This window comes from Phascolarctos cinereus, unplaced genomic scaffold (assembly GCF_003287225.1).
Source record: "Phascolarctos cinereus isolate Bilbo 61053 unplaced genomic scaffold, phaCin_HiC Scaffold_2;HRSCAF=192, whole genome shotgun sequence".
NCBI lineage: Eukaryota > Metazoa > Chordata > Mammalia > Diprotodontia > Phascolarctidae > Phascolarctos > Phascolarctos cinereus.
This window is the reverse complement of record NW_027555625.1, coordinates 249,062,578-249,087,504: the sequence shown is the minus strand read 5'-3', so window position 1 is coordinate 249,087,504 and position 24,927 is coordinate 249,062,578. Positions and strand designations below refer to the sequence as shown.

General features: G+C 40.2%; 1 protein-coding gene across 1 annotated transcript in view; it reads right to left on the bottom strand.

The window, feature by feature from the left end:
* NTSR1 (neurotensin receptor 1) overlaps positions 1–24,927 on the bottom strand; it is a 134,587-nt gene that overhangs the window by 26,238 nt on the left and 83,422 nt on the right. The window contains exon 2 of the mRNA XM_020981363.2: positions 9,094–9,295. Coding sequence (XP_020837022.1) covers positions 9,094–9,295 — 202 coding nt within the window. The remainder of the gene's footprint in view (positions 1–9,093; positions 9,296–24,927) is intronic.

Below are 24,927 nucleotides of genomic sequence, written 5' to 3'. Positions count from 1 at the left end.
GGGAAGAGTAAAGAATGATTCTGAGGCTGCCAACCTGGATTATTGGAAGAATGGTGGTGGCTTCAACTGAAATAGGGAAGTTTGGAAAAAGGCTAGGCTTGATGGGGGGAAGATGAGTTCAGTTCTGGACTTGTTGAATTTAAGGCGTCTCTAGGATATCCCATAGGCAATTAGCAACGTTGGAATGGAGTACAAAAAACAGACTAGGAATATATACGTATGCATACGTACAGGGTATCTTAAAAGTCTTAGTGTGGTTTTAAGCTTTGCTAAGTTTAAAATTCATATTTTGTGTATATTTCTATTTATTTACTTTGCATTTATGCTATTTGATCAAATTTGAAGGGAGAAATTCTCTAAGACTTTTGGGACATAATACATATGTATGTAAATATGCATATTTACATATATATATATATATACACATATATATATATATATATGTCTCTTCTTTCCATATACCATAAATGCATGTTTTTGTGTGTGTGTGTATATGTATACACAGACACACATACATAGACCTACAAATATAAATGCATACACACATACAGATATAGACTTGAGAGTCCTCTACTCTCTTAATATAGAGATGATATTTAAATCCCTGGGGGAAATGATGAAATCATCAAGAGAGAAAGTATAGAGAGAGAAGCAGACACAGGAAGACTCTGGAGGAACATCCATGATTGGTAGATGAGAGATGGATGTTGATCTAGCAAATGAGACTGAAGAGTGGTCAGATATGTAAGAGGAAAACCAGGAAAGAGGGTGATGTAATAGAATTCAAGGAAGAAAAGAGGATCCAGGAGGAATAGGTGGAAATTCCAAAAGCCACAGAGAAATCAAAGAAGATAAAGCCTGAGAAAAGGCCATCAGATCCAGCAGCTAAGAGGTCTCTGGCAAACCTTGGACTGAACAGTTTCAGGTACATGGCAGAGTTTTTGATTTGATCATACTGGATACTCTTTCCACCGATGAAGATCATAACCTCCTCTTGTCTTAGTAAATGGGCTTTGACCCAAGCAATTCCTCCTTTGGTGGCTGGTCTCCTAGTGAAGGATTGGACAAACAGAGCAAAGATTCTTCTAATATAACAGATTATTATGGCCTACTAGTGAGGGGAGGCAGCTAGTGAGTCAAGTGCTGGGCCTGGAGTCAGGAAGACTCATCTTCCTGAGTTCAAATCTGGCCTCAGACACTTACTGGCTGTGTGACCCTGGCAAGTCATCTACCCTGTTTGCCTCAGTTTCCTCATCTGTAAAATGAGCTGGAGAAGGAAATGGCAAACCTTCCAGTATCTTTACTGAGAAAGCCCCAAAGCAGGTCACAAAGAATCAGATATGACTGAAAATGACTGAATAACAACAACAGTGAGAGACCCTTCAGAAAGAGCAAAGCTTTTCTTTGCACAACAGGCTATTATGGCCTCCTAGGGAAGGACCCTATAGACAGAGCAAAACTTCTCTTTACATAATAGGTTATTAATGGAACCAGACTTACCAGCTCAGGATGTGACAGAGGTTCTCTACTGACTTTGGTTTCCAGAACCCAGGTCTGGCTCCAGGACTACATGAGTCATTGGAGCTGGAGGAGGACAAGGAATCTGTTTCCCTTTTAAAACGAGGCAGTAAGTCCTGAGTTCGCTTGGTGAATTTACCGAAGTTTAATATAATTGTGTAGTTGTAGTCAGAGATTTTAGAAAATGACTAAACAAAGTCCATTTCAAAGGCCAATTAAATGACAAGAAAACTGTTTAGAAACATTGGCTTGATATAGACCCAACCATGTGGGACAGAGAAAGAAAAAGTTACACCTCAGTCTAAAGCTAACTTGGTAAAATAGTCTGGGCTGTCATTGTTGAGGGTGAACAGGGACTGGTGGAGTGGTGCTTGAAGAAGAATTAGTGAATTTGTCTTACCAGGATCCTATTTATGTTTATATTGTGAGGTATTATTCATACATGCTTATATATACATACATGCACATATACTTATAACACACATATACACTCATATAGATAGTACATATACATGGTTACATAGAGATGTATAAATGTACACTACAGTACATGTATAATGCACATACACATGAATGCATATACATACATGTATATACACCTACATATACATACATATAAAACCTGAAAATAGGCTCCTTGTTTTAATGACAATTTCAGCAGAGGAAAACAATGATTGAGTCTAGATGCCACTGTCATAATGCAAGGCATAGAAATGGCAAATATATTTGTAGAAATTAAAAATCTTATCATTTGATGACTGACTCGAACATCTCTCATGAAGTCAGAAGAACTTGATCCAAACAAGTGATTATATGGTTTTGTTGTTTTTTTAAAGAGGGGGTGGTGGTCTCACAATTTAGCCTAAGCTGGAAGCAGGGTCTACATACCAGCTGAATCTCACTACTAACTGACACAGCTGCTTTGGCCCGCTTTGCATCTAACTTGGGCTAGTTTTCCCCTCCTGAGGCATCCTAGTGGCCCCATCTCCCCAAGAACTCACCATACTGGTGCCAGACTCAGTGCGGACAGTGGATTGGCTTAGCCCACTGCAGCTCAGAACTTCCAAGCTCAGGAATTCCAGCAGCCTTAGCCTCCTCAGAAGCTGAGATTACAGGCTGTCATCACACCAGGCTAAGTGCTAACAGTTGGCAATACTTTTCACACTTCAAAGTCTGTGATTTCCTTGGTACGCAGCCTGTTGCACTGAGCTAGGCTGGTCCTCAGATGACAGACACAAGGTATTGCTAAGGCTTATGCAAAGCCTTTTCTCCTTAAAACAAGGTGCCCAAGCTTGTATTTGGCTGGCCTGGCTCCTGTGGGTCAATGGTCACTTCCATGTTGTGATCAATGGGGGACTAGTGTGAGGGGGAGAGGTGATGACAGAAGAGTAAAGAGAACTTAAATTAAAATGTACTAATTATCTTTCTCTCTGCTCCTGTTTGGCACATGGAAGTGCTTGCTGAGAACTCTACCTAATCTTTGGAAAAGTCCAGATTTATCCATCACTTATCTGATCGTCACCTGCGCATTTCCTTGCTAGTGAGAACAGAATCTTGACCTTGGGGATGCAGGAGGTGCAGGAAAAAAATTGCCTTCTGCAGGTAACTCATGCTTCTCGGTTTATCAAGGACCTCCTACTGTACCTGATCATGGTTGTCAAGGAGACAGATAGGTAGGGGGGATGATAGACAGACATGGACTTTCTGGTTGCTATTCACTTGGAAATCCATCTGGAATTATAGTTTGTTGGGAAGGCTGATGCCTGTGGGGGAGCAGACAGATACGCCCTCAGGTTGTGTTGAGAAGAACACTTACATGGCAGAAGAAAGGACAATTGGATACTGACCAAAGGGCAAGAGCTATAAATAACACTGGCATGACTGACATTCCATTTTCTTTGACATTACTTTCTTTTTAGCTTAATTTTTTTCAGTTAATAGAAATTATTTTCTTTCCCTCCTACTTCCTTCTATTGAAAAAAAGGGTGGAGGAAACAAAATCCTCATAACAAATATGCATAGAAAATTGGTGCCTTTTTCATGTCCAAAAATATGTCTCCCTCTAGCCAATATTTATCTCAGGACTCAATCCTGTCCCTCACTTACCCTTACCTCCAGGGCTATGGAACCAAAATCAGTCACTCAGGGGTGTGAATGCATCACTTTGTGCTGAAGGGAAAGGTTTTGTCTGGCTGTGTCTTGATTTTATTCTGCCTGCTACTATTCCCATCTAAGCCAATTTTTCTTAACATTTTTCTACTCTCAGCCCCTTTAGCACTTCTGAAATTGTGGATTTCGACCCGTTTGGGGTGGAGACCCACAGTTTAAGAAGCACTGACTAAGCCACAAAGTATAAGTACCATTTTCATTCATTCTACTGACAATTTGAGTTAAGATAGGAGAAGCAACTTCCAGCTTCCTTGGAAGAGTGAGGGCAATCTTTGGAGTCCTAGACTTATATTCCTTTTATTTCCCCTGTCTCCTTAGCTTAAAGCAAATTGTACTCCCTGCTTCTTCTGCCTCTCCAGGGCCAAGTTTCTGATCCATCTATAGTAAGATGGCAGAGAGGTCTTGCCTAATTTGTGTTGGCTGCTATTGTTGCTCCCAGAAAAAGCTGCTGGTGGTGGTGGAGACTTCTGGAAGTCTCCTCATTTTATTTCCTGCTTTGGGCTGCTCTTGTAGAATAGGCCTACTTAGAACTCTCCAGAAATGGACAGAACATTGGAGGTCTTCAAGCAGAGGCCAGAGGACCACTCATCAGTGCTATTGTAGAGGGGTTTCCAGCTCAGGTATTGGTTGGTCTAGAAGTGGAGATGATCTCGGAGGTCCTTTAAACCTGTAATGTTGCGGCTCTGGATGCCTCAGAATCTTTTCCATGCTAAGTTCTGGGGTCTTGGAAGGCCTTTTCTACCGGTCATCCCCCATGGTGAGAACATACTCGATCTCATAGAGCTTCTTTCTTCCTTTAAGATGCTGCCCAAGTACTATTTTTCTGCATAAAGTCTTTCCTGTTCTCCCTTTCCCATGCTCCCCCTGCCAATTACTCAAGCCTTCCCTCTCAAACCGCCATGTATTTCATTAATTTGTGAGTATTTTTATTTATTCACTTTATTTTTATGCTGTATGACCAAACTTGAAAAGATGAAAAACAATAGTAAGATATGCCCCTTCCACAGTATCATAGATTTAGAAGAGGAAGGCAATTTTTAATTTTAATTTTTTACTTTTTGGTGAGGCAATCGGGGTTAAGTGACTTGCCCAGGGTCACAAAGCTAGTAAGTGTCAAGTGTCTGAGGCTGGATTTGAACTCAGGTCCTCCTGACTCCAAGGCCGGAGCTATATCTACTGTGCCACCTAGCTGCCCCTCCAGCAATCTTTCTACTCTATCATAATGCCTATCTCTCCTCTTACCTTCCCTCCTCACAGGTTAATTTTGGCAATCTTTATGGAGGCAGATAGGCAAATACAGTGGTGTTGGGCCTGGAGTAAGGAAAACCTGAGTTCAAATACAGCTTCAGGCACTAGCTGTGTGATCCTGGGGAAATCATTTAACCTCTGTTTACCTCAGTTTCCTCAACTGTAAAATGGGGATGATAACAATACCTACTTCCCAGGGTTATTGTGAAGATCAAATAAATTAATATTTGTAAAGTGCTTTTCCCAATGCCTGGCACATAATAGGCACTTAATAAATCTTTCCTTCCTTCCTTCCTTCCTTCCTTCCTTCCTTCCTTCCTTCCTTCCTTCCTTCCTTCCTTCCTTCCTTCCTTCCTTCCTTCCTTCCTTTATACCTCAATACTGTGATCCTGTGCTGAAGTCAAAATTTTCATCATCTCTCAGCAACCTTAGGGACCAGGAAGATTGATCAAACTCAGTTCCTCAGACTGCAAATCCAGTACTTTTCCTGTCATACCTGCCACACTGTCTACTCTTACGTGGCCCTGGGAAGAAGCTATTGTCACAGATGTCTCTCCTGTGTTTATTATTAATTAGTTGTTTTGTATATTTGTTTTTCATCCCAGTCTCCCCTTGCTGTCCACTGGACTGTAAGCTCCTTGAAGGCAGGGATAGTATCTTGTTTAATCTTTGCATTTCCCAGTGTTGAGCACAGTGCATTCATATATGAGGCATTTAATAAATATTTGTGGTTAAACTGACATGAAGAAAGGGCCCGTGGAGGTTGAGTTTCCCAAAGTCACATAAGTAATGGAACGGATTGAACCATACTGTCTAAGCCACAGGCTCTCTCTAAATTCTAAGGGTACCTCCGAGGTGAGATGAATGAGATCCTTGCAAACAAAGAAAGCCCTGGCATAGAGGAAAGAGCATAAGCCTGGAATCTGAGTGCCTTTGGATTATCCCTGCCTCAGTGACATACTAGTTATGTGACTTTGGGCAAACACTTCACTACTCAGTGCCTTATTTTACCTTTCTGTAAAACAAGGGTAAAAACACCTGTACTACATCCCTAACAGGATTGTTCTGAGGACTACTAGATTAATTATTGGGCTACTACAAGATTCTCCTTTGAAAGTCAGCCTCATTGTCAATTGTTGTGATGTGGATTTTCAAATGTGGCTCCAGCACCATGGTCCCCTTTTCCCCCACTGTGATTGTGAACACTCTTGGCTATTTTATACCTCTTGTAGGAGGAAATATCTTACAGGTTTTTGGAAGACCTAGGTTTGAATTTTAGCTCTCTCACTTACTGTGTGACCTTGGGAGTGTTTCTTCTGAGCCTCAGTTTCTTCACCTGTAAAAAGGGGATACTTACAACACCTTTCTCATGGGGTTATTCAAGCATCTAGATAGCAAAGTAGATGGGCTGGACCTGCAGTGAGGAAGACATGAGTTCAAATCCAGCCTCAGATACTTATTAGCTGGTGTGAGTCTGGGCAAGTCACATAGGATCTTTGCTGCTGCTACTGCAGCTAGATGGTATAGTGAATAGAGTCAAGAAGAGCTGAGTTTGAATCCTGACTCTTACTAGTTATGTGAATTTAGGCAAATCACTTAACCTCTCTTTGCCTCAGTTTCTTCAACTGCAAAATGGGGATAAAAATGACATGTTCCTCATGTAGTTGTTGTGAGGATAGAATGTTAATTAAGCATTTTGCAAATGTTAAAACTCTATATAATGTTAGCTATTATTATCATCTTTTTTCCCCTTCCCTGTAAATCTTCCCAACACTCCTGAGTATCTAAAATACATTATCTTCAACACTAAACTTTCGCTGATAAACCAGATACTCATTATCCGGTTCCAATCAGTGGACTGAGGGAGTTTTAGCAATAGCACTTACTTTCCTCCCATTCTGAAGAAACTGCAAGCGTTCAGCTCTGCCTGCTGGAATGGATTGTTAAGTCTCTTGGAGTCCTGCACCATTTAACATAGGCAACAAAACCAATATTCTTGATTTTTTCCGCAGGTTCCCTGGAGCTCAAGTCATTACTGAGCTCAGGTGAAGAGGCTTGCAGAGACAATCCTTATCATCCAAAAGTGTCTGCCCGAAATGGATTGTAAGTGTTGTAGCTGCATGGAATTTCCCAGAAATTAGCTATCTTGTTTAGACCAGACTAGTGAGATGTGAGACCTTTAGATCAGCTTCCTTTGATTTTTTTTCTCCAAGAACCAATAAGAAGGTGAGTGATTTAAGTCATCATTATTATTAAAGAAAGCCACAGAAGATAGCCCAAGTGGGTTGGTTTGGGGACCAGAATGTGGGTTTTGATTTTTTGATGTCTGTATCATGTCTCTACCCTTTCTCATGTCATGGCTGGGAACTAGCCTGACCTCCTTCAACCTTTCGTTGGTTGCCTCCAGATACAGAGAAATCAACTTGGTCACTGGGGAGGCTGGGGCACTGACCCTAGAGGCAACTGCTCTTATTCTAAAGTAGCCTGGCTTAATCTTTAGCACCTAGAAATCTGAGTTTGAAATGATTCATTCTGATTATGAATTTGGGATAGCAGCTTAAGAGAGGATTACCAGTGGGTGGCTTTGGAGAATGCCATGATCTTCTCTGTTTCACCTGGCCTAGTTGAGTCCAGGTTTGCCTGTATTCATAGTGATTAATGTTAATGATGTCATTTATGAAAGGTGGAGGTATCACCATTTAAAAGCAAGATGGAAAGAAAGGGGAAAACTCCAAAGCATGCTGTAAATCTCTTGGATGGTGAGAGACTTTGTCCATAAGCTATGATTTAGATGAAAATGGAGGAATTTAAAACGGAGCCCCAGAAATAGGCATTTATTTTGTTGTTGTTGTTTGTTGTTTGTTCTTGGAGACAACCGTAACATCAGCAAGGTGATGCCATGACTTGCAAGTGAATTGGATTTAAGTGAATGAGGACTGTGGAAAGTCACCAGCCTTACTTTCTCCTCCAGAGCCTTCTGGACCAGTGGCAATATGTAGATCAGGACAACTGGAGATGGCCCCTATTTATGTAAGCAAAACTTCGAAGCCTCCTCAGCTGCACTCAGGGACAGCTTGATGACCAGTCGTGGAATATGAATGTTCTGCTATGAGCCCCTGCACTACAGGAAGGCTTCCAAGGTTCTCCCTCCTTTGCCACCATTAAGAATTTATTTCCTTTGTATCTTAAAAGTTTTTCATGTCTAATAGTTCTCTATTAGAAGGCAAGTACCCTCAGAGAAGAGTCATACCTGAACCTTTACTAGCCATTGATGCATTAGCAGGAATTAAATTTTTAGGATGCTTTCCAAGAGGACAACTTAGTTGGGGCCTTTGTACTAGCTGTTCCCCCAGGCCTGGATTCCCTCTCCTCCTGGACTGCTTCTCAGAATCCCTGTTTTCCTTTGAAACTCAGCTTGTGTCACCTGTATGAAGTCTTCCTGATCATCCCCTAGCTGCTAATGCCTTTCCTTCCCCAAACTACCTGGTATTCATTTTATATACATTCTATATATGCTTGTATACATACATACATACATATATATATATACACACACACACACACATATATACCTCATATATATACATGTATTTTATATAGAAGTCAACTCCTCTATTAGACTGTAAGCTCCTTGAGGCAAGGACTTTCCCCTTTTGTCTATCTCTAGCATATAGTAGATACTTATATGCTTTTTGATTGAATGGGAGGAAGGCGTTTAAGAAATAGGAAGTAGGATTTGGGGTGGAGGGCAAGTGAAAAGGGACCTGAAAGGGGTGGTAGGAGGTATCTGTCTATGGAGAAATAAAAAAGACATAGCATAGAATGTTTGAACTGGAAGAATCCATACACAGGTAACAAAGCAGAGTCAGAATTTGAATCTGGGTCATTTCACTACAGATTCAATATACTTTCCAATGTACCATACTGCTTTTTGTGATTCCCTGTGCGACCTTGGGTAAATCACTTTTCCTTTACGAAACTCATCTTCCCTCATCTATAAAATGAAAGGGTTACAATTTGCTCTCTAAGGCGTGTTAGGGCATCTAGGTGGCACCATAATGCACAGAGCACTGAACTTAGGGTCAGGAAGACCTAAGTTTAAATATGGCCTCAAATTCTTGCTAGCTGTGTGACTGTGGAAGACAGATGGATACTTACGCAAGACTCGAACTCCATGCCTTAGAGCTTGGACACGGCTGGGTTCTATGGACATACTGAGCATGGTCTGTTGCCCTCCAATTGTGCAGACCTGGTTCTGCTGGGCTGCCTGGTGGAACATGATGGTAAGCTGGTCAGCAATGATGGTATTCAGGACCGAAATGACCACCATTGGGAATAGGAAGGAAATGAATGCATTGACCTGTGGAAGGAAAAAAAAACCAAGTAGAATAATTGTACTTTATTTTATCCTCTTACACAAAGTTCTCATTACTTTGTACCATGACTATTGCTGAAGCTTCCTTGATGGTTTCCCTACCTCCAGCTTCTCTCCCTTCCAGTCTATCTTGCAGAGATTGCTAGGTTTATTTGCTTGTTTTTCGAGGTGAGCCTCTAAAATGAGTCTGGACTTTGTATTTCACCAATTCAGGAAACTTCTGGTATGGAAACTCTTCACTGATGGTCATCAGATCTTCAGTTTATTTGTAATGATAATCATAAAGAGCTACTTGGGGGCATTGAGAAATTAAATGATTTGCCAATGGTTGCACAGCTAATAAGTATCAGAATCAGAATTTGAACTTAGCTCTTCCTGACTGTAAAGTCAATTCTCTGCCCCCTATGCTGCAACTGCTAGATGAATCATTCCAAAACATATATTTCATCTCTGATGCTTATAACTTGTTTGACCTTGGTCAAGTTACTTAATCTTTGTAACCTCAATTTCCTTTTCTGCAAAATGAACAATATGAAATAGATGGCCTTTGAGGTCCCTTCTGGCTTTATAGCTATGGTCCCACAATTCTTTCCTATAGCAAAATCTTCAGTGACTCTTCTCTGTCTATAGATTAAGGTCTATATTCCTTAGCTTGGAAGTCAAAGTCCTACAAATTTGGCCCCAGAATGCCTTATCTGTCAGTATCTCCCCTCTTCATGTCCCATACTGTCACAACACAAACTATAACATAAAGGACATTCCAGCCATATTGCTCTTATTGTCCACCAAATGAACTAATGCACTTTATATATTCTTTGTTCTTTGTTCATGTCATTATCCACTTGTCCCTCTATCTCTCTTATATGATGTTCAAAATCTAGCTCATGCCCTACTTCCTCTGTGGAGTCCTCACTGATCATTGCATTCTACAGTACTCTTTCTCTTCCTCCTCTGATCTCTTAGAGTACTTCACTGTTTAATTTGGCATATGGCATCTGCTATTGTGGGATTGTTAATTCATTTTTCTCTAGTGTGTGCATACCCTCTCAACAATTCAATTCAGTTGTAAACTCCTACCCCTGCAGAGGCTTGCACTGGCTTGGGCACATAATGGGATTAAATAATTCATTGAATGAATAAATGTAGGAAAGAAAGAAAGGAAGAAAACTATTCACAGATACTGAAAGAAGTATCATTAATAAAATTGCTATTCTCTCCTAAGCCTCCTACACAGCTGGCCCTCAATAAACATTAACATAACCCCCCCCCACAGGTGGATAACGGCTTTAAGTGGCTTTATAACTTTTCTTTGATTTTTAAAAAAAGACTTTTGTCTTCCTAAAATATTTTGACATTTCTTATTTCCAAGTACATATGGCTTGCAATCTCATGACAGGAGAAAAAAATAAGTTGCTAAATTTTTGTCTCTTCTGAATTGCTCTTAACACGTATTTTGAATTTCAGATCTAAATGCTTCTTGTTATATTAAGAGAAGATATCTGAAGCCATGGAGTCTGTGGCTTGGGTTTTAGGTTTATAAAATTCACTTTGAGAGCATTTGCACCTATGTGATTTTCCTGAATATAAACTCAGATTAGAGCTTATGTCTCTCTACTGTTGCCCTTGTCCAAACTCAGCAGCATCACACTGAGTATGGGAGAAAACAAGAGCTTCCATCTCCTGAAACTGGTTTTCCCTGGACTCAGGCATTCACTTATAAGGTTTATGTCTTCAAGTATGAAGGACAGCTATGGAATTATTCTTTCTAACTTGTGGGCTCAGAGGCTCCAATGGGAGGGAACAAGACCTGTTCCTGAGCTTGTCATTTTAATTATTTTGATGGACTGCAAGGCCAATAAGAGTTGACAGTGTGGCATAACAAGCACCTGCTAAATGAGTCAATATCCAAAAAGGTCTCAACATGCTAAAATGGTGGCCTGAATCTAGTAAGATGAGATTTAAAGGAGATAAATGTAAAATCCTACACTTGGGTTCAAAATATCAACTGCACAAGTGCTACAACGGAAAGAAGGGCCAGACAATGGCTCATGCAAATAATAAAAAAAAGAGAGATCTGAAAGCTTATTGCAATATGACTCAACAATGCAACATGATGGCCAAAAATGCTAACTTTAATAAAAGGATTGTACCAAGAACCATGAGATAATAGTTTTACTGTAATATACTCTGGTCCAATGATACCTGCAGTATTGTATCCAGTTCTAGATGCCACATTTCAGAAAGGACAATTATAAGCTAGAACATAGCCAGAGGAAACTGATCAAAATTTTGAGGACACTTAAAACCATACCACATGTTTAAAGGACCTGGGAATATTTAGCCTGGAGAATAAATGAAAAAGCATTCCTTAAGCATTTACTATGTAGCAAACACTATGCTGGAGGGGGAGAAGACTTGAGTGGGTGTAAGTGGAGATATAGTAGTTGCCTATGAGTATTTAAAATGTTGGGCAGATAGGTGGTGCAGTGGATAGAGAGCCAGGCCTAGAGTTAAGAAGACTTGAGTTCAAATCCAGTCTCAGACACTAGCTATGACCTTGGGCAAGTCATTTAACCCCATTTGCTTCAGTTTTCTCACGTGCAAAATGAGCTGGAGAAGGAAATGGCAAACTACCTCAGTATCTTTGCCAAGAAAACCCCAGATGGGGTCATGAAGAGTGGGACATGACTGAAATGACTGAACAACAACTTTCTCCTTTGTAAAATGAAGGGTCTAGACTAAGTGATTTCAGGTCTTGATCATGTGAAACATATCAACATGAAACATACGGAAAAGCTAAGACCTAACTTTGCTTAGCCATAGAGTGTAGAACTCGAAATCTTAGGTAGACATTGAAAAGACACAGATTTTAGCTTGGTCTAGGGAAGAATTTCTAATGAGCTGTCCAAGAATGGAAGAGGTTCCCTAATCTAGGAGATTTTCAAATTAAAGCTGGACGATCACTTATGAGGGATATTGTACAGCTCTAGATAATCTAGGTGATCTCTGAGGTCTCCTCCAATGGTCTAATACTTAACCTTAGGAAAGGATGAAATAGCCCAACAAATACTATTCTGAGTGGTCTTAAGTGAATCTTTGTCTCACATGTGCCTATTCTTTGGAATGCAAACTCCTTGAAGGCAGTAATTATATCTTGTATAGCTCTATGTATGTTTTCTAATAAAATCTTCTGAAGTGGCAGGTACTTACAAATGTTTTAAGTGACTAACAAAGGGACGGGACTGTTTCCATAATGTGGATTGCAATAATTAGAAATTTGGACTCAATAGTTAGGTTTATTTTAAAAAATTTAATTTTCCCCCAATTGTGTGTAAAAACAATTTCAACATTCATTTTAAAATTCTTTTCCTCTCTCCCTCCTCCCTTCCCCTCTCATTGAGAAGGCAAGCAATTTGATATAGGTTATACATGCACAGTCATGTAAAACATATTTCCATGTTAGTCATATTGTGAAAGAAAACAGAGAAAAAAAGAAAAACAAGAAAAATAAAGAAAAAGTATGCTTCGATCTGCATATTTTTGAATGGCTAAAAATCACTTTCTAAGTAAATCAATGGCACAAATTGACACAAAGAAGAATGTTTTAAACTCTTTCAGAAAACACACTGGTTTCCAATGTTTTAGAAGCACTCACCTACATACATTCAAGAAGCTTTCTCTGATCTTCTCCCCTCCCCATCCCTTCTTTCTCCCTTAGGTATGATCTTTTCCTGGCTTATAATTTTGCTTGTTTCTATTCACAATCTCCTCCCAGTAATTCATTCAATAATTGATAAGGTATTCCCAACCCTTCGTATCTATTCATTAAAGGAGGTGCCCCAAGAACTTGTCTTGGGCAACAACACACAAAACCAAAAACACTCTGTGGCCTAGTGTTTGAAAGCCATAAAACTCTATTTCTTTACCAAGACTGTGCAATTCAGACTTCACTTCTTCAAATGGACTTTCCCTGCAACTAGTCCAAATTAGCTAGTGCTATCATTAGCATGTTTCCCATTCTCAATGAAGGAATATATTTAGAAGGGCACATTTTGATGCAGTAGGTTCCAGCCTCTGAGTGACCTTGGATAGGTATGATTTATTTTCTTCCCCTTACAATTCTTGCCCTGTGATAAATCATTGCTTTGGAGCTAAGTGACAATTGAATAGTGAACTGAGATCTCTGCAGGATCTTACCTCCCTCACTACAAACCCTCCCTCCCCCATTCTTTGTGACAGCTCTGTTTTCAGAGAGCTTCCTGCAGATCTCTGAGGCTGGGGGATCCAGGAGAAGGGATGGATGGACTGTGCAATGAATGCCTAGCATCAATTTCCCCTGGGGATCAGGGGCTAATGCTGGGCCCCCTGACGTGACACAGTGTTTGATGGTGTCGGCAGCTCTGTGATACAAAATCAACTCCATGTGAGTCACCATAGCCAAAGTGTAATTTAAACAGAACTAATGTATCCAACACACTTTTAAAATGTCAAAACATTTAAAATACCAGTCCTTACTAGCTACCAAAGCCGCCGCAATTGCTGCCTCTGGAGACAAACAAAAGGAATGGAGTCACCCAGGGCTGCAGTATTTTTCTTTTCAAGTCTGTGTTGGGGCTAGAACCTGAGGCCGATGTCTGTAGTCACGGGTGGGGCATCTGCAACCACTGGGGAGGGAGTGGTGGGGGCCTAAGCTGGGGTTCCCCCACCAGATGAGCAATCATCTTCTGTCAAGTAGCAAGTCAAAATGAGTAGCTTGGGTTGGCCGGGAAACCACTTTGGACCTGAGCATCATGGAATTTAGAGGTAGGGGAGACCTCAGAAAGCATCTATTTTAAACACCTCAGTTTTACACAGGTGAAAACTGAGGCCAAGAAAGGAGAAGTAACTTGTTCATTTTCTTTCATATGGGTAGTAAATGGCAGCTAGGTGGTGCAATCAATAGTGGACCTGCAGTCAGGAAGACTCATCTTTCTGAGTTCAAATCTGCTCTCAGACACTTCTGAGCTGTGTGATCCTGGGCAAGTCACTTAACCCTGTTTGTCTCACTTTCCTCATCTGTAAAACAAGCTGGAGAAGGAAATAGTAAATCACTCCAGTATCTCTGCCAAGGAAACCGTAAATAGGATCATGGAGAGTTGGACATAATTGAAACAACTGAACTACAAATAAATGATAGAGTCCTGGGTTGTAATTTAAATTCTCTGACTCAATTCAGGGCTTTTTTCACTGTACTATGATACCTCAACCAGGATGATGCTTTAAGTAAGAAACAGCATAGGAAATCAACTTTCCTCTGTCCAGTCTTACTCTCAGCATGCTGTAATGGGAAAGAGGGTTTGATTTAAAGTCAGAGATTTGGGCTTGATTCTTAACCCCTGCATGACCCTGGGGAAATCATTTATCTCTGCTGAATCTCACTCAGCATACTTGTCTGTAAAATAGGGATAATAACTCATGTACTTCTTACTTCATGGTGTTATAAGGAACATTTAGTCCCTGTCCTGCTGCCCAGTGGCTTCCTTGAAGTCTGGAGCCTCTCTTCCTCCTTCAACTTAATTTGCCTTAAAAAAAAGTTGATTATAGTGTATACTTCATGATGTTTGCCCAGGCTTATTTCGTGAAGCTTGCTCTGGATGCCAAAACTATTAGCTGTGACTCTGATATCCAAGATAATGGTAACTTTCTCTTCTTTCCTCTTCTGTAACCCAGAGTTACATGTACATTTAGCCTCTTCCCAAAGTTTTTCCTCTCTTTTATTTTCCTGACAAGAATCTAGAACCAAGTACATCTTCTCTCAAAGTGTTGACATAGCACTTTTGAATTTTGCAAAGTACATTAGTACATTGTATTATTTGACCCTAACAATAGCTGTATTGGTAGGCATGATAGGTATAGTTATTGCCATTTTGTGGATGAGTAAACTGAGGTTCAGATGAGTTCATAGGCTTGGCTTGGGTCACACAGTTGCGTATGTCGGAAGCCAGATTCCTTCCCAGGTCTCTCACTCCACTGTACTAAGTTGCCACCTATGACTCTAAGGCTTTTTGGGGTCTGTGTTTCATTTTCTTGTGTGCCATCAAAGGCATAGTATAGGGCTGGACATACAGAAGGTGCCCCAAATTTCTTATTGTTGATTGATACTTTGAGTCCCTAGATGAGCATCTACCATTGTTTCTTTCAAATTATTCAGTATAAAAAAGGTATCAAAGTAAACAATTTGCTTTGCCTCCAATTTGGATTACTGTGTACTCTGCCTTCTTCTACCTTGTCCCAATAATTTCCTGCCTAGTCAGTTCCACTTTTTGTCAAATGGCTCAACTCAGTCTCTACTGCTATTGTTGAGTTGTGTCTGACCCTTTGTCACCCCATTTGGGGTTTCTTGGCAAAGACACTGGAGTGGTTTGCCATTCCCTTCTCTAGCTCATTTTACAGATGAAGAAACTAATAGGGTTAAGTGACTTGCCCAGCATCACACAGCTAGTAAGTGTCTGAGGGCAGATTAAAACTTAGAAAGATGAGTCTTCCTGATTCCAAGCCCGGTGCTCTACCCATTATGCTACCTATCTGCCCCAACCTCCATTATCACTAGCAAAATGGAAATGTACCCATGTATATGAAAACAAAAACTAATCAGAAACTCGAAAGCAATAGTGACAAATTGCTAAAAAAAAACAAACAAAAATTTTTCTTCTCTAGTTTTGAAAAAAACTTGGAACCCTTGATTTCTTTATTTTGAAAGAATAACCTGGGGCCTCCTGACATGTCCAGGACGGCCTCAGAATTAGGGTTAGAGTTAGGGTGGAGCCTTCGACTCTAACCCTAATTTCCAGGATGCTATAAAAGGAGACAAACTCTTCACTCTTCCCTAGGTATCTTAGAGTTGTATCTGCTGCTCCCCAAATCAAATGAGTATCTTTGGAATGCTGGCCATTCCTGATATGAAATCCCCTTAGCTGAACTTCCCACAGAAGGTTCATTAGCTAATCTATTGAATCTTTAATCTTCCTTGCATTCTCTAAAGTGAACATTTACTCTAGGGAAGAATCAACTGTCATTGGAATTTTCTCAGTTAAGCAAATGGATGATAACCAGGGTGATATAGACAAACCTTGAATTGAAGTAAAAAATGGAGTCCAACAGTTTAGAATGTAAGCTCTTTGAGGACAAGACTACTTTTTCTTTCCATTCTCAGTGCTTAGCATGGTGCCTGGCACAAAACTGGCACTTAATAAATGCTTATTGATTGAATGAATGGTTCTAATAGTGTAGTGGGTCTTCTGTCATCTCAGCTTTCCCTCAGGTGGTCTCATTGCCTCAAAAATCTATGAATAGTGATGATGGCTAGCATTTTAAGGTTTGAAAATGCTTTTACACACACACACACACACACACACACACACACACAGAGTAACAGTATATAAATATAATATTTATACACACATATACCATAGCTTGTGTGTGCAAACTCTAGCTTGACTTAGCATATGAACTCCTTTGAATTTAAGTCTAAATATTATTTTGACCATCTGTCTGTCTGTCTGTCTATCTATCTATCTATCTATCTATCTACATCTATTTTGCCTGCTTTGTTTCAAACTCATCTCAACACCTCAAACCCCCTTTTAGGCAAACTTCTAGTACTGCCACAGAAGCTCTAGTAATTGGGTTAGGTTTTTCAACAGCAAAGAAGAAAGAACTACTCCCTACATTTCCAGGAAAAGTCTTTTGTAACCTCTTTGAACTTGCGTCCTAGAGTTTTGCAAGGAGTGCTGCTCCCAGAATCAGACTTTTGCCTTCCTCAACAACCTGTCAGGGTCCTTGAGAGAGACTCTGGCTCAGCTGATGCTCTATGGAGGAATAGGAGATAACCACTAACTCTCACCCTGGGAACTCTTTAAGATCTGAACCTTCACATTGAACACCTACCATTGCTGTCCATTACGTTGTGGGTCAGGAACAAGATCAAGAGATTGTTAATGTCCTTGGCAGAGGGATTTGAGCTGGGCTTGGGGATGAGATTCTAATGGGAGGGGGTCTGCTCTTAGAGCAGCTTGAATGTGCCTGTCCGAGCAACAAACTGACTGCTTTCGAAAGAGATGTTATTGGCAAGTCGGCTTTTACTGGAGAGGTGAATTCACTTAAGGATCCCCAAAAAGCTTGGGGAGATCAGTATTATTGACTCAGTACAAATTGTTTGGAATAGTTTCCTTGTATCAAGCCAAAATTTGCCTCTGTCCACCTCATCATAGGAGTGAGAGCTGAAACCTTTCTTGATCTCCTCTTTAGTGCTCTCCCCCTTCTCATTTTTTTTCTTCTTTTGGTGAGGCAATTGGGGTTTAAGTGACTTGCCCAGGGTGACACGGCTAGTAAGTGTCAAGTGTCTGAGACCAGATTTGAACTCAGGTCCTCCAGACTAGAAGGCCAGAGCTCTATCCACTGAGCCACCTAGCTGCCCCCCTTCTTCCTCATTTTCAAATGATCATTTGCAAGCTTATTTGTTTATATGTTGTGCCCTCCCAGTAGAATGTAAATTTCTTAAAAACAAGGACAACTTTTGTTTTGTCTTTTGTTTTGTCAGTATCTAGAAGGACTCCTTGCACTTAGTAGGTACTTAATAAATGCTTGTTGGATTGGAATATAAGTATAATCCTCCTATTTTTACAGATAAGGAAACTGAGTCTTAGACAAGTGAAGTGACTTATTCAATGTCATTTTAATAATAAGTTTAATACGTGTCAGTGCTAGCATTGGAATCCAGGTCATTTGACTCTAGATTTAGAGCTTTCTATTTTATCACAGTGCCTCAGTGCTCCTACTTCTGTTTTCCAGGTTCGAGTAGAATAGATTTAATGTCCCTTCCGTAAGAAGACTTACAGAAAACTCTCCTGCTCCCCCTAAATCTTTCCATCTCAAGGCGAAACACTCTCATTCTGCTGGCGTCCCTTCCCTGTATTAGTACTAGTTTCTCAATGTTATTCCTAAAATGTGGTGCCCCAGACCTTTCTGTCTCTCTCTCTCCTTTTCTCTTTGTCATAACTTCATGCATTAGTCACATCCTGTCTTTACCTGATGAATTTCCACTTTGCCATGCTAATAGAACTCGTGACAATAGAACTCAAATGTCTGTGCATAAATGTCCGAAGTTAGGCAAGAAGAATAGCAGTGACAGGGAAGTGGGGAGGGAAGGGCCTTTGGAGGCAAGAAGAAAGGGACTACTCACAGCACTGGGTATGGGCCCCAGATAGTTGATAGCCACACGATATTAGTGATTGGAGGACCATGCATGAAGCTCTAGACTCAGGGTGCAGGCAGCCCCACGGTGGAGTATTGTTACTTAGTTGATTAGTTGGCTAAAGACACTAACTTCTGCTTTTGGTGACATGGTTAATCCAAACTGTAACACTGCACCGTATCTCCCCACCCCTCCAGGAGCTCATAATGAGAAGAACTCATTCATATTTTCTGATTCAAGGACCATCGTGGGGTGTGACTGTGTCTGAAAAGACGGCCCCCTTTCTCCCTTCATCCTAAGAGATGAGAGTGGAAATCTGAGAAATGAGGAGTAAACAATGGGATTGGGAGAGGATGAAAGTCCGGGTCAGCACGACCAAGAGAAGGGGAGAAAATATGAAAGTGACCGCCTCCCAGGGCCGCTGCTATCACTATTGCTGAGGTTGCTGTGAGCGATTGTGACTGTGCAAATCTGCAGATACCGAGATAAAAAGAAAAAGACCATACAAGCAATGATTTAGGGCCACCTGAAACTTCCAAAGAATGGAGATGCCTCTCTCTGTTAGTGAAAACAATGGTAAGATTCCTACTTTCTTGTCTTTTAACATACTCAGACTCTTATACTGAACCTATATCCCATTTCTCATTTCTTTTTTTTTTTTTAAAACCTGCTTTCTACATTTGTCACGCATTTTCAAAAGAAGCTGTTTTCCTTAAGATATAGTCCATTGTCCCCGTGTGTCCTTAGGCAGGTTAATTGCGGTTGAGAGATGCAGCTGTTGCTCGGGGCATAGAAAGAAAGAAGATTCTTTTTTTAATTGCTAGAATTAACAACTAGGGGCTCAGAATGAACCAAAGGAATTTTATTGATACATATATTACACTTCTCCCAAACCAGGAGAAAGATTAAATGAATCTAATCTGTTCTGCATTCCCCAGAATACAGAAAGGGCCAATAAGTTCGGCGAAATTTGGTACATGAGGTTATCAGCTCAGGTATTTCCCTTTTCCCATAGTGCCAAACCTGGAGCACGTTAAAAAAAAAAAAAGCAAAATAAGGGGCAGCTAGGTGGCGCAGTGGATAGAGCGCCAGCCCTGGAGTCAGGAGGAACTGAGATCAAATCCTACGTTAGACACATGATACTCACTAACTGCGTTACCCTGGGCAAATCACTTAACTCAGATTGCCTTCCCCCCCATCAAAAAAAGCAAAAGGAAGTTGAGGACCTTTGAAAAATGGTTTCAAAGGTTTGCTGCCCTCATGAAGGTGGCCAGCCACTTAAGAAGGAGTAAATAATTTTTCTTAACCAATCCCTCCTTGCTTTTTTTGCTTCTTATGCACCCACCACCCTGACATATAAATTAGAGATGAGAAGGGACTATTGACCTTCCTACCTGAGAGATTGCTCATTTCTAACAATGCTGCTATTGCTGCTAACTTAGGCACATCCCAGAGAATGGTGATACTGTCAATAAATAGCATTGCTATGTATATATATCTTTGTTGTAACGTCTTTTTTTTTTGTTAATTACCTAATTGTCTCACTAAATCCTGACCTTATATTTAGGACCAGTGTGTACCGGTTCGGAAGAATTAACAGAGGTAAATTTTACCACTGAGACTTGGTTGATGCAATCTATGACTGGAATATACTTCAGGTTGGGTAAAATTCACTCAGAAGAAACAGGATAGATAAAGGGTGGAACTGAGATAGAACTGCATTTTAGAAAGCCTTATTTATGTGAGAAAATCCAGAAACCAGAGGAAGGAAACATGATGAAAAGCATTTGGTTGAAAATAGGTGGAGAAACTTAAGTAATCTTATTATTGGAATATAATATAGACCACGTGGACAGAAAGAGTTAATAGATGGGGAGTTTGGAAAACAGATCTAGTGATCTGGTGATAGAGTGGTGATGAGAGATTTCAATTATTCAGACATCTGCTGGAACTCTTTATCTGCCAAAAGCAAATAAATTCATACCTTCTTAGTTGTCTTGATTATTTCATCCTTCTAAGTGTGAAGAAACCATCAAAGGAAAATTCTACTCTGGATTCCATTCAAGGAATAACTTGGAAGAACTGGCTGCTGAGTTTGAAATGGGGGGAACTTTATGGGGTAAGACTTCGTGATAGTGAAAGAGAAAAGCTGGGCATAGTCTGACATTAAATCTTGATTTTGGGGGGACAGATTTTAAAGGATTCAAGAGAAGGACAGGTAATGGAAGTGAGTTCAGGACAGATGGGAAGCTTTCAAGAATGAAATTCTAAAGGCACAAAGAGAAACAATTTCCATGAAGAAGAAAACTGGAAATTACCTCAAAAGACTGTGTGATACTGAAAGAACTCGCCAACCAATGAATATTTTTTTAAAAAAGATAAGCACAGAAAATGGAAGCAAAGCCAAGTAATAATGGAGTGTGCATACAAAGATGTGATATAGTACTAAAGTTCATAATAATAATAGCTCACATTTATATAGTGCTTATAATATGTGAGGCACTTCACAAGTATTATCTTATTTATTCCTCATAACCACTCTGGAAGGAGGGTACTATTATTATCCCCATTCTACAGATGAGGAAATTGAGGCAAGTGGAGGTAAAGTGACTTATCCAGTGCCAGTCACACAGCTAGTAAGCATGTGAGGCCATATTTAAACTCAGGTCTTTCTGCCTCCAAGCTTGACTCTTTATCAACTGCATCGTCTCAAATGAGCTGAGGTGCTGAGGGCAGCTAAGTACAACAAAAAGGAGTTTTACAAAATTTTATTGGAGAAAAGAAGCAGAGCAAAGAAGGAAGGGATAGGATTACTGCTTGGGGTGGTGTGGATGATGATATCTGACAACAGAGAGAATATTGAGATGCTCAGGTCTTGTTTTGTTCCTGTTTTCTCTACTATGAGCAACGATCTCTAGACTAGAAGGGACATGACAAAATGGAAGTAACAGTAAGAGAGTGAGTACATGTCCTGAATGAATTCAAGTCTCCTGCTGCAGATGAATTCCAACCTCATGTGCTAAAAAAAAAACTGCCAAATATGATTGCTAAGCCACAGTCACTGTACTTAGAAAATATGGAAAATGAGAGAGGTACCATAAATGTCCTGATTCTCAAAGGGGATAGAGAATAAAGCCCTTATATGATAGACCAGTGAGCTTGACTTTGGTTCCTGGCAAAATTCTAGAATAGATTATGAGAGAGATAGTTATTGAATGTCTGGAAAGGAAAGTGAGCATCACAGTGAGCCAACATGGCTTCCTTAAGAGCAGGTTATGCTAAACTAAGTTCATTTCTTTTTTCTGAGAGGTTATTATACTGATAGAACCAAGAAATCCTGTAGATAAAGATTTTCACAAAGTATTTGATAAAGTTCCTCATAGTCTTCTTGTGAAAGAGATATAGAGATGTGAGCTAGATGACAATACACACAATACGGAGGATTTGGAATAGTCTGAAAAGCTGAACTAGAGGAGCAGTTCAATTTTGACTTCAAAGGAGTGTTATGTGGAATGACTCAGGAATCTGTCCTTGATCCTGTGATGTTTAATATTTTTTATCAATGACTTGGATAAAGGCACAGATGGTATGCTTATACAATTTGAAGATGATGCAAACCTAGGAGGGTCAGCCAACACATTGGATGACAGAGTAAGGATCCAAAAGCTTGCTGAAACATTGGGCTGAATCTAATATGATGAAATTCCATATGATCAAATAGGGTTACTCTCAGGTTCAAAATACCAATATCAGAAGTTCAAGATAAGGGAGGAATTTGTTTGAAAAAGATCTGGGAGTTTTAGTGGACTGCAAATCCAATATGAGTTAATGAAGTAATTTGATAGCAAAAAGGGGAGAGAGAGGGAGAAAGAAAAGGAGGGAGGGAGGGAGGGAGGGGGAGAGAGAGAGAGAGACAGAGAGAGAGAGAGAGAGAGAGAGAGAGAGAGAGAGAGAGAGAGAGAGAGAGAGAGAGAGAGAGAGAGAGAGACTGTAAACTGGGTTACACTAAGGGAGAAATAGGTTTTAGGAATAAAGAGATAATCATATAGCCATATACTACCCTGATTAGACCACATTTTATTCTGAGTGCAACCGTTTAGAAAGGCTATCAATAAGATACATTCAGAAGGGGGCAACCTTGACCTTGAATACAAATCATGTGAAGATGGATTGAAGGAACAGGAGATGTTTAACCTAGAGAAGAGTGAGGGTGGGGGACATGATACGTTTCCTTGAAACATTTGAAGGGCTATTATATGGAAGACATGTTATGTATCTCTTTGGCTCCAGAAGGCAGAAATATGACTAATGGGTTGAAATTGCAAAGAAGCAAATTTAGGTTTGTTGTTATTGTTCGCTCTTTTCAGTTGTGTTTGACTCTTTGTGACCCCCTTTGGGGTTTTCTTGACAGAGATATTGGAGTGGTTTGTAATTTTCTTCTCTAGCTCATTTTACAGATGAGGAAACTGAGGCAAACAGGATTGAGGGACTTGCCCAGGGTCACACAGCTAGTAAATGTCTGAGACTGAATCTAAACTCTTAGCTTATTTAAGCAGAGACTTTCGAGGTTTGTTGTAGTGAGAGTTCCTTTTAAGAATGGGTTAGATTAGCTGGCCTCTGAGTTCTTTTTCAGCTCTAGATTTCTGTGGTTCTCTGAACATGCCTTTCTAAGTCTGACCATGTTACTTCCCAATCTCCGGTTGTTTCCTTTATTTTCTTCTCTGTACTTTTATTTCTTTGGGAAATTTCTCTGGAAAGAAATACTCCTTCATGGAGGCCTTCTGTGTAGGATTTACATATACTCAGTAATTACTGAAGCTGATTCACTGCTGGGATCACCTGACTTCCTTTGGACTGTAACTTCATATTTATTAGACCATTTTGTTGAAAGTATCTCTCTTCCTTCTTTTCTCTTTTTGCATGACTAAATTGTTCCCCAGAGCTGTTTGTTCAGAGTTTTGCCTTTCTCACTGGGAAGAGAGGACACTAAAGAAAAACTATTGCTCACAGAATCCAAATCAGTTAAATGACTCAGTTGGATACAAATATTCAGGTCACAGGGAGTAAGGAAAAAACAAAACCAAAAATTACAGCATGCTGCAGCTTGACGGGGTTTTAAAGACCATGTAGTCTGTCCCCTTCATTTTTACCATGGAGGAAGCTGAGGCACAGAGAGGGGAAGTAAGTTGTACAAAATCACACATTGTGATTTTCAGTCCACATTCTTCCCACTATATATTACTGCCTGTGCTAGGGGGAGAGGAGAGACTAAGACAATGTGATATGTGGACAATACATTTATTCCCTATCTCTTATGATGACCTATGGTAAGAAAAGATGTCTCCCAGAGATATTTCAGGGTATTAGCCAAATTATTGATTCTGAAGAATGAGCAGTGAAATTCAATTCAGGCACCCAAGTGGATAAATACAAAATAGACATAAATAAAGTGACTTCAAGAGGGAGAGGGTCCTAACAAAGTCGGGGATTGGGAAAGACCTATAGGAAGTCCGACTTATACTGAGCCTTGAAGTTAAGAATTCCAAGTGGAGGTTGGGGGGGAGGGGGGCATCCCAGGCATGAGGGACAGCCAGTACAAATTTTGGGCAAGGAGGTGGTAATGCCATGTGCAGAAAACAGCAACTAGAACAGGATTCTACTAGAATGTAAATTCCTTTTAGGTAGAGATTGTTTCATTTATTGTATTTGGATCCCCAGTATAGCACAGTGCCTGGCACATAGCAGGCACTTAATAAATGTTTGTTGATTTATTGCTTTTGTCTTAAAAGATTAGAAAAGGAAGGTACTAGAAGCAAGGACATCACTTAGGAGGCAATTATAATAGTTCTGGGGAGAGGTGACAAGTGCCTGAACTAGTGGCTGGAAGAGAATAATAATAATGATGATGGCGCAAACAATAGCTAGCATTTACATAGCACTTTAAAGTGTGTAAAGTACTTTGCATATATTATTTCATTTTATCCTCACAATAGCCCTGTGAAGTGGGTGATATTAGCTCAGAGTCACATAGCTAGAAAGTGTTGGAGGCAGGATTTGAACTCAGGTCTTTTCATCTTCAAGTCCAACTCTCTCCCCACTAAGCTACCTAGTCAACAAATCTTTGTATAAGTGGGATTGGAGAGTGGTGGTGAGGGAGAGTAAAGCATTAAGGATGACTCTGGGGTTGCAAACCCAGCTGACTGGTAGGAGGGTGGATTTTCCAACAGAAATAGGGAGGCATGATGATACCGATTTTAAGCATGTTCAGTTTGAGATGCCTATGGGGAAATACAGATGGAACTGTCCAGCAGGCAGTTGAGAGTTTTGGTGAGCAGGAGGAATGGATATGTAGGTCTGGGAGTCATTTACATATTGAAGATAATTG